Source organism: Diabrotica virgifera, chromosome 8, assembly GCF_917563875.1.
Source record: "Diabrotica virgifera virgifera chromosome 8, PGI_DIABVI_V3a".
Lineage (NCBI taxonomy): Eukaryota > Metazoa > Arthropoda > Insecta > Coleoptera > Chrysomelidae > Diabrotica > Diabrotica virgifera.
The window spans coordinates 186,262,056-186,277,448 of record NC_065450.1 but is presented as its reverse complement, the minus strand read 5'-3'; the positions used below and the strand labels follow the sequence as shown (position 1 = coordinate 186,277,448).

The following is a 15,393-nucleotide window of genomic DNA, read 5'->3' as shown; positions in this document are numbered from 1 at the left end:
CTGTATATTGTACCTATATGTATGTAATATAGTCCAGAAAGCCACTGCGCATCCGCTAGGAAAAATATTCCAATTCGGATTTTTTGCACAATCTTACTCAAAAAGGACCCCTTTTAACAAATTTGCATGTTGCCAGGACCAAAAGTTGGTCAAAAATTTTTTAAACGTTTTTTTTTTGTTTTTTTCCTAAAATTATTTTTTTTGCATGGAACAAAATTTGTTTTCGGTTTTTTGGATCATTCCAAACAGAAAAGGTCTTTAGTGACTTTTCTCTAAAGTTGATAGTTTTTGATATAGGTATAAGCGATTAAAAATTGAAAAATTGCGAAATCGGCCATTTTTAACCTTCAAAAACTATGTGAAAAACTGAAAATTTTAATGTTGCCAAGGTAGGTAGATATTCTTTAAACATCGATTGATGAAATTCCGAAGAGTTTTTTGCAATTCAATATTCAAAACTCCTTTGTTTTTTAATTGCTAATCAAGCGTGCGCGACACTATTTTCCACCGTTGCATGTGTCTGCAGTATGGTGCAAATGAAAGGAATAAATTCGTTATTTCGTAAACCGGCGACTTTAAGGAAAAATCCCGAAACAGGTCGATTTTTATTTTTAAGTTATGATATTATGACATATATGGTATACTAGTGACGTCATCCATCTGGGCGTGATGACGTAATCGATGATTTTTTTAAATGAGAATAGGGGTCGTGTGCTAGCTCATTTAAAAGGTCCTTCAATTCTCTATTCAGTAATATAAACATTTGCATAATGATTTACACACGGTGTCCAAAAAATTTTTATTAAATTAAATCATATGGCAAATTGACAAAAAAATTAAATTATTGGACACCCTGTATAAATAATTATGCAAATGTTTATATTACTGAATAGAGAATTAAAGGACCTTTCAAATGAGCTAGCACACGACCCCTATTCTCATTAAAAAAAATCATCGACTACGTCATCACGCCCATATGGATGACGTCACTAGTATACCATATATGTCATAATATCATAACATAAAAATAAAAATCGACCTGTTTCGGGATTTTTCCTTAAAGTCGCCGGTTTACGAAATAACGAATTTATTCCTTTCATTTGCACCATACTGCATACACATGCAACGGTGAAAAATAGTGTCGCGCACGCTTGATTAGCAATTAAAAAACAAAGGAGTTTTGAATACTGTATTGCAAAAAACTCTTCGGAATTTCATCAATTGATGTTTAAAGAATATCAACCTACCTTGGCAACATTCAAATTTTCAGTTTTTCACATAGTTTTTGAAGGTTAAAAATGGCCAATTTCGCAATTTTTCAATTTTTAATCGCTTATATGTCAAAAACTATCAACTTTAGAGAAAAGTCACTAAAGACCTTTTCTGTTTGGAATGATCCAAAAAACCGAAAAAAAAATTTGTTCCATGCAAAAAAAATAATTTTAGGAAAAAAACAAAAAAACAACGTTTAAAAAATTTTTGACCAACTTTTGGTCCTGGTAACATGCAAATTTGTTAAAAGGGGTCCTTATTGAGTAAGATTGTGCAAAAAATCCGAATTAGAATATTTTTACCAGCGGATGCGCAGTGGCTTTCTGGACTATAAATTATATAAATGCATGGTAAATAAATTTAAATGCATGGTTAAATGTTTTGACATTTTACGTTTAGTTATGGTTTACCTAAAATACTAGTATCTCCTAAGTACCCGTCTGAACCTCTCTTATGAGGAAAAAGTGGCAAATTTTTGGCAAGATCGGCAGAGTGTACGCTACTGACTCGGTATCCCATTTCCTGCATAGATGATGCGATGTCTCGATGCAGTTGAATACTTTCTTGTTCTAACTTCTGAATTTTCAGCCCCTGAAACCAAAAAATAATGATTGATAATGAAATGAAAAACAAAAAAATGATAACAGAACTAAATTTAAGATATACTCTATAAATAATACTATCGTTTTAGAAAAGATACTAATAAATAAACTATTATAAAAATAAACTTTTTATAACACCACGTTTTTATTATTTATAGGACACAATATAAAAAAAGTATTATAAAAACAATTATTTTTCAAATCAAAATGTCAAATTTTCCGATACCGGGAATCGAACCCGATCCTCCTGGGTAAAAGACGGGTATCCTAGCCACTAGACCAAATTGGATGTTAGGTATGGTGATAAATACTTCGCATATAAGTTCTAGTGCAACAGTATTAAAATAACTATGCTTTTTTGGAATAATAAAACTCAATGCATGAATATAAAGGCTGTTGAATATTGCATTGTCATCGAGTTCTGAGCTATTCTGAAAATTTCAGATATCTAGCTAGTCGGGAAGTATGTTTAAAACCGATTGCAAGATTTTTCGGACAAAGTGACAATGAGACAGACGAAGAACAAGTGAAGTAAAAACGTTTTAAAAATCACTATAATGAAGAAATATGCCCTACCATACATATCTACATATTATAACAAAAATTGGTAAAGAAAGGTGGAGAAATAATACTTCACGACTGAAGTAAATATACATACAGGGTAATTGATTAGTGGGGTAAAGCTTAATAGATCCGCTATAGTAATAGATAGCAATAAAAGTTAATAACAAAAATTTTAGCCAACTTTGAGCTTCACATTACAAAATTAGAATGTTTCGATAACACAGTGGCAGACCAAACTTATGTTTTTTTAAATGGAAGATCCCATATTATATTTTAAATTAGAAATCCTGTTAACTTCTTCAACACAAAAATATAAAGGTTTGTTATGTTATACAGGGTATTTACTGTATAAATAAAAATAAGCAAAACAGCAATGGTTTATTAATGCCATATTTTTTTACGTATTGTCATAATGTTCAACAATGATTGATATGGCTAATTTTCTTTATATCAAATACAGGGTGAGTCAAAACGCAAGTACATTATTTTCTCAGTAATTTTCAATGGAACACCCTGTATTTTATATCACTATTGAAAAGTACCATTACCGTTCTTTAATTTTTAGATGACATTCCCTATGTCTAAATTTATTAGTTTTCGAGATATTTTCATTTTTCAATGGACCAGTAGCGTGGACACCCAAATCACCAGAATTTAATAAACTGAACTGATTTTTTTTGGGGTTACGTTAATAATGAAGTTTATAAAATACCTCCAACAACAAGGGATGAGCTGAAAAATAGAATACAAAGTGTATTTCGATGTGTTAATTTACTAATGCTTCGTAGAGTAAGTAGCTCATTCAATGATCGTTTTTAGGCGTGCATAAATGTGTTAGGAGGTAATTTTGAACACCTTATGTAATTAAATAATAAAAATATTTTATTAAAAGTAGCTTCTAATTTTTTCAAACATGTTTTTTTTGCAAAATGTATTACTGATAAATTATTTTTCGTTCTTTATTTGTTACATTGTTACATTTACATACAAAAGTAGTGTTTAATTGTCTTCACAAAATGTTGTATTTTGTGGTTGTGTATTTTTTTTGTAAAATTCATTAATAATTTTCTCTCTTTGTTACATTTAAATAAAAAAGTAGTTTTTGAATGTTTCAAAAATGTTGTATGTTGTAATTGTATTTTTTTTTGTAAAATGTATTACTAATAAATTATTTTTAGTTCTTTATTTGCTACATTGTTACATTGATTACCGGATTGAAAATCAATAATCCTCAATTGTCAATTCAGTCATGGCTTAATTGATATAAAGAAAATTAGCAATGTCAATAATTATTTAAAATTTTGACAATAAATAAAAAAATATGGCATTAATAAATCATTGCTGTTGTGCTTATTTTTATTTATACAGGGAGTTCAACTTGAACATAACAAACCTTTATATTTTTATTGTTTATTATATTGTTTATTATATTTTTATTTCAATTATTCTAATTGTTTAAAAAGTGGTAAACTTTGTATCTAGGGCTTTTCGTTGTTTTCCTCGTAATACGAGAGATGTCGCTAGATTGCGTCTCAAAAGGTGGAATCATTGTATCGCGATGGTTTCCCTTAAATAGGCAGATTGTTTATATTCCTTTCAGAGTTGTGACTGCATAGCTTCACTGAGGATGCATGAGGATGCTGAAATAGCTATATGGAGATGGTGGTCCAACTCTGAATCGAATATAAAAAAAACTGCCTTTATCTTTTCCATTTTTACTCAGTTTTGAGTATTTAGAAACTGTCTTTCAGTTCTTTTCCTAGACGAAGAGAAGGTAAATGCGTGGCATAAGTGTCCTTGCTTTCTCCTATTTTCGTCGTCTCTGTGATTATATATTGTAAAATCCGGAGATACGGGATGCAGCCAGAAAGCAGTTTATTAACGAAAAGTTTTAGATTTAAAATATTGTTTATTATATTTTTATTTCAATTATTCTAATTGTTTAAAAAGTGGTAAACTTTGTATCTAGGGCTTTTCGTTGTTTTCCTCGTAATACGAGAGATGTCGCTAGATTGCGTCTCAAAAGGTGGAATCATTGTATTGCGATGGTTTCCCTTAAATAGGCAGATTGTTTATATTCCTTTCAGAGTTGTGACTGCATAGCTTCACTGAGGATGCATGAGGATGCTGAAATAGCTATATGGAGATGGTGGTCCAACTCTGACTCGAATATAAACAAAAACTGCCTTTATCTTTATATTTTTGTGATGGAGAAGTTAACAGAATTTCGAATATAAAATAAAATATAGGGTGTTCCATTTAAAAAAACATAAATTTGGTCTGCCACTGTGTTATCGAACAACCTGTAACATTCTAACTAATTTTGTAACGTGAAGCTCAAAGTTGGCTACAATTTTTGTTATTAACTTTTATTGCTATCTATTACTATTCTTCTTCTTCTTCTTTTGGCATCATAACCCTGGATGGGTCTTTGCCTGTCTGGATATGTCCTTCCATTCAGATCTCTCTTGGACCCTTCTCCTCCATTGTCTTATATTCATGGGTTTCAGGTCGTCTTCCACGTCATCCAACCATCTCGTCCTGGACCCTCCCTTTTTCCGCCTTCCTACCGGCTTCCACTGTAACATCTTCTTTGTCGTTTTCATGTCTTCTTGTCGCTGAACATGTCCCAGCCATGACAGTCTTTGACTTTTCACAAATCTTACAATGTCATACCCTTCATTCAGATCATTAACCTCGTCATTTCTCCTGATTCTCCTTGTGCCGTCTTCCTCTTGCACCGGGCCATATACTTTTCTCAGTATCTTTCTCTCGAATATCTATCTATTACTATAGGGGAGTATCTTTCTATCTATTACTATAGGGGATCTATTATTGAGCTTTACCCCACTAATCAATCACCCTGTATATGAATTGAAAACCAAATATATGGAGCATGGAGCACAATTCGTCAGAACCTTCAATGTATTAATCGGTATGACTAGAGTGTTATTATACTTCGTCAGATAGTGTGGCTGATACAAATTCATAAAAGGATAGCTACAAAAGTACCATCTACTTTTATAGCCATAAACGAAAATGATTTACTAATATCATTTTCTGAGCTATACACACCACATCATACAGGAGCATGGTTTCTGTTAATCTGTTAAACATGGAACAAATTTCGATAAGAGTGTTACTTAATATCAAATGCTTTTAAATCGATTCGGCTTTTAAATAAATTGGAGAATGCGGCATATCACTCGCATCCATACACACTTCACCGTTGGGATAAATTGATATGAATTTGATGGACACACTTGATATAAACACACTTGATATAAAATCCACATTTGTGGACACACTTGATATAAAATCTTCTGCCTGTCATGTTGCTTAAAAGATTCGTTAAGACAACTTAATTAACACTTTCTCCTAGTTCATAAACTAAGAAGTTTATTTCCGATTGTTAAGAAAGGTTATAAAATAAATGTTAAGAGAGTAGGAGCAAAATTTCGTTCCAATGATTTTTAAATGCATTCATTTTTTTTTCTAATCCTGAGAAAACCAAACTTGAAAACTTCTATAATGTTTATTTTAATTAAGTTACAGGGGTGAAACAGAAGAGAAAATTGAGAGTGATTTTTAATTTCAAATATCTCATTCAAAAGAAACCTTTTGCTTATTCTAAGAGACTTTCTACTTTCGGTAATGATGTAATCTTTCATTCTACATTTAAATTTTTCAAAAATATTTATTAGTTTTTCCAGGAGTCGAAAAAAATTAACACCATGTCCGTGCTGAACATTCGCTATCTTTGTCATACAACGCACTCAGTCGAATATAATGTGGTGACAAGATAGTGACAAACAAGCCTACTAAATATTTGACACGGCTTCAGGAATATTTTGAGTTGTTTATTAAATAATATTTATAGTGTATTTGAAAAATAATTGATTAAAGACGTGAAATTAATAACAAGTTATTTATTGTTTATTATTTATGGAAGATCCAAGTACAGAATACACCAGTTTATAATCTGCGATCCAAGTATTTTGTTGTTAAAGATGTTTAAAAATCTAAGCGTTCCATAGTAACAATATATTATTAAAATCGCTTTACCACTTTTTCTATTTTCTCGATTATTAGTTTTTATTGTATAGTATATAAATTATTGTAATCACTGAATACATTCTTCTTCTTTATGTGCCTTGCCCGTTGCGAGCGTTGGCAATCAACATGGCTATTCTGACTTTGTTTACGGCAGATCTGAATAGTTCGGCAGATGACAATCCAAACCATTGCCGCAAGTTTTGAAGACACGAGTGTCTCCTCCCTGGACCCCATTCTGATGTATATTTTCCCTTGGATAATCAGCTGTAGTACACTGTATTTATTGTGCTTCATAACGTGACCCAAGTATTCCAACTTTCTTTTCTTTATAGCTATTCCTACCTCTCTCTCTTTACGTATCCGGCGTAGTACCTCCTCGTTGGTCACGTGCTCGGTCTAGGATATAAGTAATATAAAATAAATAAAAATAAATTTCGACCACGAGTCAGGATTCCGTTAACCGAGATACGATAGTACCAAGCGGCGCCGCTAGGAGGAGCACTCCAACAATGCGTCTCAGAATACTTTAACGAAACGTGGTCATTTTGTACTCTAAACTGAGTAAGGTATGAAAAAGAAAAGAAAATAATCGTTTTCGTTTTGATTCAATTTGAGTCTCTTGCCATCCTCTGACACCGTCGCCGCTTGGTACTATCGTATCTCGGTTAACAGAATCCTGACTCGTGGTCGAAATTTATTTTTATTTATTTTGTCATTCCCCGTTAGAGGACAGTCTAACCACACTCTGCTGCAGATATTTTAATATATGAAGTTCTTCTTCGTTTCGAGTTGATTCAATTCAGTCTACTTGCATAGCCTCTTTGATAAGGGGTAGAGACCCCGAAACACGGTGTCAGAGGATGGCAAGAGACTCGAATTGAATCAAAACGAAAACGATTATTTTCTTTTCTTTATAAGTAATATACGTCGGTAAGCCCACATTTCGAAGGCCTCTATTTTTTTCGTCAATGTTGCGGTCACTGTCCACGCCTCCATTCCATATAACAAAACCGGGAATACAGAACATTTCAGAAGTCGGATTTTGAGAGGTAGGGTGAGTCTGTTAGAGATGAAAATTTGCTTCATGCTAGTAAACGACGTTCTTGCTTTTTCTATTCTTATACGTATTTGGTTGTGTATTTCTATTCTTATACCTATTTTCCGTGTTAGTAGGAAATAATGAAAGCGACTTAGAACAAAAACTGGAACAGTGGAGACAAGCTCTCGAGGAAAAAGGTTTAAAACTTAGTAGGACAAAGACAAAGTATTTGGAATGCTCATTTAAAGATGGAGTTACTACAAATAAAATGGTATCTTTGGATGGTGAACTAATTGTAAAAAGCAATAGTTTTAAGTACCCGGGATCGGTATTACGGAGTAATGGAGAAATAGATGGAGATGCATGCAGTAGAATTAGGGCTGGATGGATGAAGTGGAAGGAAGCGAGTGGTGTGTTGTGTGACAGGAAAATTCCAATGAAGTTGAAAGGAAAATTCTATAAAACAGCCATAAGGCCGGCTATGATGTACGGAACTGAATGTTGGGCAGTGAAAAAGAAAGAGGAACAAAGAATGCATGTGGCGGAAATGAGAATGCTTAGATGGATGAATGGAGTGACAAAAAAAGATAAAATTAAAAATGAATATATTAGGGGAAGTCTAGGTGTGGCACCAATTGATGCCAAAATGAGAGAACATAGGTTGAGATGGTTTGGTCATGTTCAACGTCGAGACGTTAATCATCCAATACGAAGAATTGCTGAAATGCAGATTCCTGGAAGGAGTAGGAGAGGAAGACCAAAGAAGACGTGGGGGGAGACGATTAGGCAGGACATGGTGGTAAAGGGGATTAATATTGATATGACCCAAGATAGAATTGTGTGGAGAAATGCAATTAGGGAAGCCGACATTGCATAGGGATAAGGCAAAGAGAATGATGATGATACGTATTTCCTTTGCTTGATCCCAACTTGAGTTAACTGTTGTTCCTAAGTAGATGTACGAATCCACGTGCTCAATTCTTTGATTGTCTAATATCAGTTGTCTTGTTCGTTGTTGGGTTTTGCTTACTAATATTCATTTATTTTTTGAGATGTTTAGTCTGAGTCCGAATTGTGCACCTGTTTTTTGTATTTTACTCATTAGGCAACTCAGTCCCTCCATGCTACTCGCTAGCATCACAGTGTCATTAGCATACCTTATGTTATTAATTATTTCTCCATTTATCTTTATGCCTTCTGTGCTTTCCTCCAGCGCTGTCTTAAATACTTCTGAGTATATATTAAAGAGAATATGAGACAAGATACAGCCCTGCCGTACCCCCTTCTTGATCTCAATTTTATTGGTCAATGTAGATCCTACTTTCACTTTAGCTGTTTGACGCCAATAGAGACTCGATATTGTTCGAATGTCTCTGTAGTCGATTCCGATCTTATGGAGTACTTCAATTATTATCTTTTCGTGCTTATCACATTATCAAATGCGTAGTCTATAAAGCATAATATGTACACTACACGTCTTTATTCATATCTCTGCATCTATGCATGTCGCATCAATTCATACAACACATTGTAACCTTTCTTTGTTGTGAGTTCTGAATACATAGTGAAAAATAATCCTATTAATTAACGGAATTAATAATTTAAGCGATTATACAAGTAACGGTTATCCAAGAACACTCAAAAACTGAAAGAAATAGCCATCTCTATGTTAATGATGACAATATCATTGTCAACTAATGTTTACATCTCCATACCAGTGAGAATTTTACTACACGTAATTTTCCATGTAAAGAAAGAGAAAGTATAAAGCGCTGGTTTCCTCGAAAGCGGTGCCGACAACCTCCGATCGTAACACTGCGATGAATGGACATCATAAAAACTGTACCATGCAAAATAATAGCGTTGGTTTCCAAGGATGCGTTGGAAGCCACCGCTTGCTGAGCTTGCACATTCCATTGCCCCAGTGAAGAACCTTGAATTTTTCACCGTAATCTGATGTAATTCATCGCAGTGCTACGGTCGCTGTTAGTCGGTGCCGCTTTCGAGGAAACCCAGGCTTTGTATAGCCGTAAAATATTTGCGCCTACGCCCTTAAATAACTAGGTATGTACTGTATTACCATTACGTTAATACAAATCTAAGTTTCTACTATTAATTAAGTTCGCTTGGATAATCGTTTGTATGCAAAATTTTTCGCATATTGTCCTATTGTTTTGTCATCCTTAATTCATCATCAAGGTTAGTTGGGTGTATTATTGATCGGTGACGAATAAACGGTTGTCAAAGTTGCTTTTTTTCGTTATAATAAATTGATTTATTTATTATAATAAATTTTTTTAATTTGTTTAAATAAAGATTGTTTACATAATTATACAGCTTTCAAATGAGAATATTTGTGTTTTTAACGTTAAAAGGTACACTTGTAGTAAGTTTATCTAAAAAAAGTCTACAACTAGAAAAAATATGTAGTTTTCTTTTCTTATAAATAAATTAATCTACTGTAACAAAACAAAAGCAAGTTTGACATTTAATAATGCGCTAGTTAGATGGCTCTACTCGAGTTACTTGGGAACAAAAAAATAATGAAGAAAATTGCTCCATGGGAAGCCGAGAAAATGCATTTTTTAACGTATACCGATTTTGAACTTTGAGATTACATTTTCTCCAACCTAATTTTTGATTGGAATTTCGCTATTTTTGGCAATTTTCACTCGTACTATCGATAGTTTTTATTATAATAATATATGTTATGAGTATTTTAAAGATATAAAAATTGGTGTGGAGAAAAAAGACAAAAACAAAAAGGTGATGGTTCGAAAATTATGACCCTGTTGTTTATATCTTTGCCGTAAATGTGTCTCAGGAACCACTCATCACAATTAAACGTTTTTTCTTTTAAAAGAATCGTCCTGCCTTTTTTCCAATACCGTTTTCATGATTTAATTTATAGGCCTGAATCCCGCGTACCAAAAAAAAGTTGATTGGTAGCAAGCTGAAAATTTGTTAATAGCTTAACGGTATCTAGTCGGTCAAAATTTGATGTACGGGAACACTAGAACAGGGGAAGTTTTAATTATGGAACAGTTTAAAAATTTGGAACGTCAGATTACCAAAACGTTTCATATATTTTGTTGGACAGAACATCCAACTGATTTGTTACCCTCTCATTAAACTCTCCTGCAAAAATCAGACTGCTGTTACTAACCAACATGATTCCTGTCATTTGACATGTTCTTCATGTTCCACTCATTAAAATGCCCAGTTGGTGATAAAGACCAGTCTGATTTTTTCATGAGCGTTTAATGAAATGGTAACAAATCAATTGGAAGTTCTGTCCGACAAAATACATGGAACGTTTTCGTAGCCTGACGTTCCAAATTTTTAACCTGTTTCACAATTAAAACTTCCCCTGTTCCAGTGTTCCCATACATCAAAGTTTGTCCGACTAGACACCGTTAAGCTATTAACAAATTTTCAGCTTGCTATTAATCAACTTTTTTTTGGTACGCGGGATCCAGGACTATTAAATTAATATTTCCCGAGATATTCTATTTGTTTATAAGCCAAAAAATTGTTTATAATTTTAAAATATTCCTGAGGCCGCTTAAATAGTCCAATTTCAATTCTGTAAAGTACATTAGATAGATACAGCGTCTTTTTATACAAAAATCATAATTATTCTTATGTACCTTAATTATTATGGTTATTATAGCGACCGTAAATTTTTAATTAACATTTCAATTGTTGCTAAACTGTTCTTTCAATTTCCATCGGCTTCTGGAATTATAATCTATACAAAAAGAGCTTTTATATTACCAAGTTATTTAATTATTGATAAACAATTACTCATCTAAAATTTTAGTTGAAAATTAAAGATTTTGTTGGAAAAACCCGCATTTTCTGGGGAAAATTTTCGTCAAAGTAAATCGGGAAAAACACATCTCAATGCAGAATTTAATTACGGTGAATTTTTATTTGGGTGTTTTTGGTGTAAATTTAAAATCTTTGGAGTTGTAGAGTTAGACCAAAAATTGAAAAAAAAACACGATTTTCAGGCGCCATTATGTTTACAAAAAAAGTAGCACACTATCTGCGGACTTTGCATATCTACATTATTAATATATATACAACCATAAGATTCGATTCCAGCAATAAAATTGCCGGTAAATAACTTTTTCCACCTACCTCTACCGAAAGTATACTTTTCCGGTCCTGATAGTAGGGAGCAAAGTTGTACTTTTCCTCCCTAGGGAGGAAAATATTTTTCCTCTCTAGGGAGGAAAAGTAAAAGTGACGTCATGGTATTTCATTTATGAAATATAACTTATTGACGCCCTGTACAATATCTATATTCAATTATGTAAGTATCTATACATTTTAACGTTTATTTATAAAACACCCTGTATTTTGCAGAATGGTAGAAAACAGTAAATTGTTATTTTAATTTAACAGTGTTTATATTAATAATTTAACAATGTTTACATTAATAATTTGACTTATATTTGACAGTTGACAGTTATATTGTACCTACTTGTTAGTTTTAGTTTTAATAAATTTTGTTGGTTAGTTACATAAATAAATTAAGTAAAAATGAAAAAATGACTTGTTATTTGAGGAAGGTGGAAAAACCATATGTATAACATGGGAGTAAAGCGCCTTTTCCTCCCTTGAATGATTACTGCCCTCTGCTACGCGTCGGGCAGTAAACTTCATTCTCGGGAGGAAAAGTAGCACTTTTCTCCCTTGTTATACAAATAGCTACTATTAACTGTTAACTATTCCTTGTATTTCTTAACTTCCTTACTACTGTTAACTATTCCTTGTATTTTGCTAATTAGCCCAGAGTATATTGACTCCCCAGATATTCCAGTTGAAAAATCGCCGGCAGTAATTTTTCGATTTTTCAAGTGCTTGTTCGGCTTCTTTTCCTGGGTTTTCTAACATAATAATTGAATATTTTGCAAACTCTCGGTAAAATTCTTATATTTTTATAGGTTCAAATAGGTGTAAAATATTATTTATGTAGTTACTGTGGATAGCAAAACATCGCGTGTCACGCAAGATCAAGAAAAATGTGTCATGGTTTGAACTCTCTTATTTTGTAATTGAAAATAAATTGTTGGTTTTATTTTTTAATCGTGGTAGACCAAATAGAACAAAGAAGTACATATACAAATTATTTCTAAACAGCTTCAAATATTTTTGTATATTAATGATACATATATATTTATATCAAGTTGTGAAACTGTTTCTATTTTCAATCCGGAAATCCACCATATAAAGAGATGAAAAAAAGTTCTCCAGCGACAGTGAGTAATAGCTTGACTTTGTCATTAAGAAATAATACTGTTCCGCTAGCTAACTTATGATGTTTCTGTAAAATTTTGAATAATTTAAGTTTACCGATCTTGTAAGATACCCGAATACCCGAGATATCAAAATAGAGAGAGGAATCCGTCAGGGATGCGTGCTGTCCCCACTAATCTTCAGTGTCTTCAGTGAAGTGGTATTTAAAGAGGCACTCTCAGATTCAACAGAAGACATACTTATCAATGGAGAATTATTGTAAAAACCAATGATATTGTCACGGCCAAAGGCCGGCCCTGTCAACACCAGAAGCTTTTGGCGACGAACTGTCTGATACCTCTTTTTGTTTACTGAATTTGATTTATGGGGGACCTTTTTAACAGGTATACCTCGATGTTTCTTTTTGTTCTAGAAAATGTAGTTTGTGTAAATAAGAAGATTGTTATTCTAGAATAGGATGTTTGTACTGTAAAGGGGGCCATTCACGATCTGATTTGTAGTACCTCTAGTGGTACGACTTTTGTAGTTGGATCTAAAATCAGACCGTGAATGGGCCGGTTGGGTTAGTGGTACTACTAGTAATACCACTAGTGGTACGACTAGTGGTCTTACTAAGAAAGTTGGAGCGTGAATGCTGATGTTGGATGTTGGATTAAAAATTTCCACAACACTGCGAGTCATAAGTTAAGGATATAGAAAATGTATGCTCATATTCATAGTTGATTTTTTCGTGAACGGATTAACGGATTTCGCTATTTTTTTTATTATCTTAGATATTTCTTTAGTATTTACACAGTTGTGCAAAGATTTAATTAAACTTATTTTTTGTACATACTTATACCGGGTGAAAGAAAAGTAATGTTTTTCTTATGTTAAGTTTGAAACACCCTATATGGAGAACGAGGTACAAACCTGTGTATAGATCGGAATCGTATTGTGGTCTTATGTTTTGTGAACATTTTGTTTTTTGAATCTCCCTTATATTTTAGCTTTTTAAAGATAAAGAGAATAACAAAGAAAATAAGTAGTTTTACTCCAACATGTATTTTAACTGAAACAAAACTAAATTAACACTAAAAAATAACAGTTAACAAAACTTTAAAAACAGAAAGGCACATAACGTAAACAGTTCTTATCGACACCTATAAGAGGTATTTGTCGATCAGGTAAGCGGTATGCACAGCACAACATAAGAGAGACGAGATTGTTTAATGGAGGCTCTATGATGTTTTGGGGTGGAATTTCGCTGAAAGTAATACGGATTCGGTGTCTATCTGGAGGCTCTTTAAATATCGAGAGGTACATTACACATATTCTTTTTCTTTGAACACTCTTTTTCTTTCGCACTATATATAGGAAATAATTTCGTCTTAGTGGTATGATAAGACATGACCTCCTCACGTATCGCAGTCGTCAGTTAAAACACATTAAAAAGTAAAACCGTCTAGTTTCTTTGTTATTAAAGATATCAGAAAAATTAAAAAAATAAATGATTCACAAAAGATGAGACTACAACATAGTATCGATGCATAACCACCATTTTACCTTTTCCTCCCTAAAGGGTGTCTCAAACTTTTATTTCGGTTAAAACACAAGTTAAAATACAAAACCGTCTATTTTCTTTGTTTCCAAAGATATTAGGCACATTAAAAAATTTTTTCACCAACATAAGACTATAATACGATTCCGATGCATACTCATTATTGTACCTCGTCCTCCCTACAGGGCGTTTCAAATTAACATAAGAAAAACATTTCTTTTCCTCCACCCGGTATAAGTAAAAAGAAAATTTTAAGTAAATCTTTGCACAACTGTGTTAGTACTAAAGAAATATCTAAAATAGTAAAAAAAATTAGCGGGATCCATAATCCGTTCACGAAAAAATCAACTATGAAAATGAGCACACATTTTCTACATCCCTAACTTATGCCTCGCAGTATATTCCATATGGGATGTCTACAAGTTTCTTTACGCAAACATTCCTAGTTTGCAAATATTTAATAGAAAATAAACTTTCACAAAAATTACCCTTATTAAAATACACGATTCTTCATTATCTACTTTTTGTTGGGACCAATCATTTTCCTTTCTGTAAATAAAGACCAGTTTCTTATTAATCTGAAACTATTTTTTTTTGACATCTTATGCAAATTTACTATTTGAATTGTGAATAAGCCACGATATTAGTTATACATTAAATTTATTTGATGTTTCGACTTCCAGTTCGGAACATTTTGATAACGATTTCAGAAGTAGAAGTGATTGTGATCACTGTGAACATTGTGATTTATTCCCAATTAAAATGGTAAATTTGCTACGAGACCACACTGTAACTAGTATTTCCTCCGTGTATACAATTTGCTTACAACATCAGCTCCAAACAAAATCTCAATTGGTACATCGCTGAGCAAAGATCCCTAGGTTCGCAAATAAATAATAGAAAATAACTTTTAATGGCACGAAAAATTGCTACTATTAAAAATACACGGTACACCCACACACAGCAAAGTAAATCCTAGCTCCAGTTTAGAATAAGTTTTTATTTCTTTCTAAAATAGAATATAACTACCCTACATCTTAAAAAATAGTAAA

The 15,393-nt window shown here is 32.7% G+C and overlaps 1 protein-coding gene across 2 annotated transcripts in view; it reads right to left on the bottom strand.

Moving 5' to 3' along the window:
- LOC114343599 (chondroitin sulfate synthase 1) overlaps window positions 1-15,393 on the bottom strand; it is a 228,513-nt gene that overhangs the window by 27,638 nt on the left and 185,482 nt on the right. For both annotated transcript variants that reach the window (XM_050657674.1, XM_050657675.1), the window contains exon 5: window positions 1,683-1,863. In XM_050657674.1, the coding sequence (XP_050513631.1) occupies window positions 1,683-1,863 (181 nt within the window). The remainder of the gene's footprint in view (window positions 1-1,682; window positions 1,864-15,393) is intronic.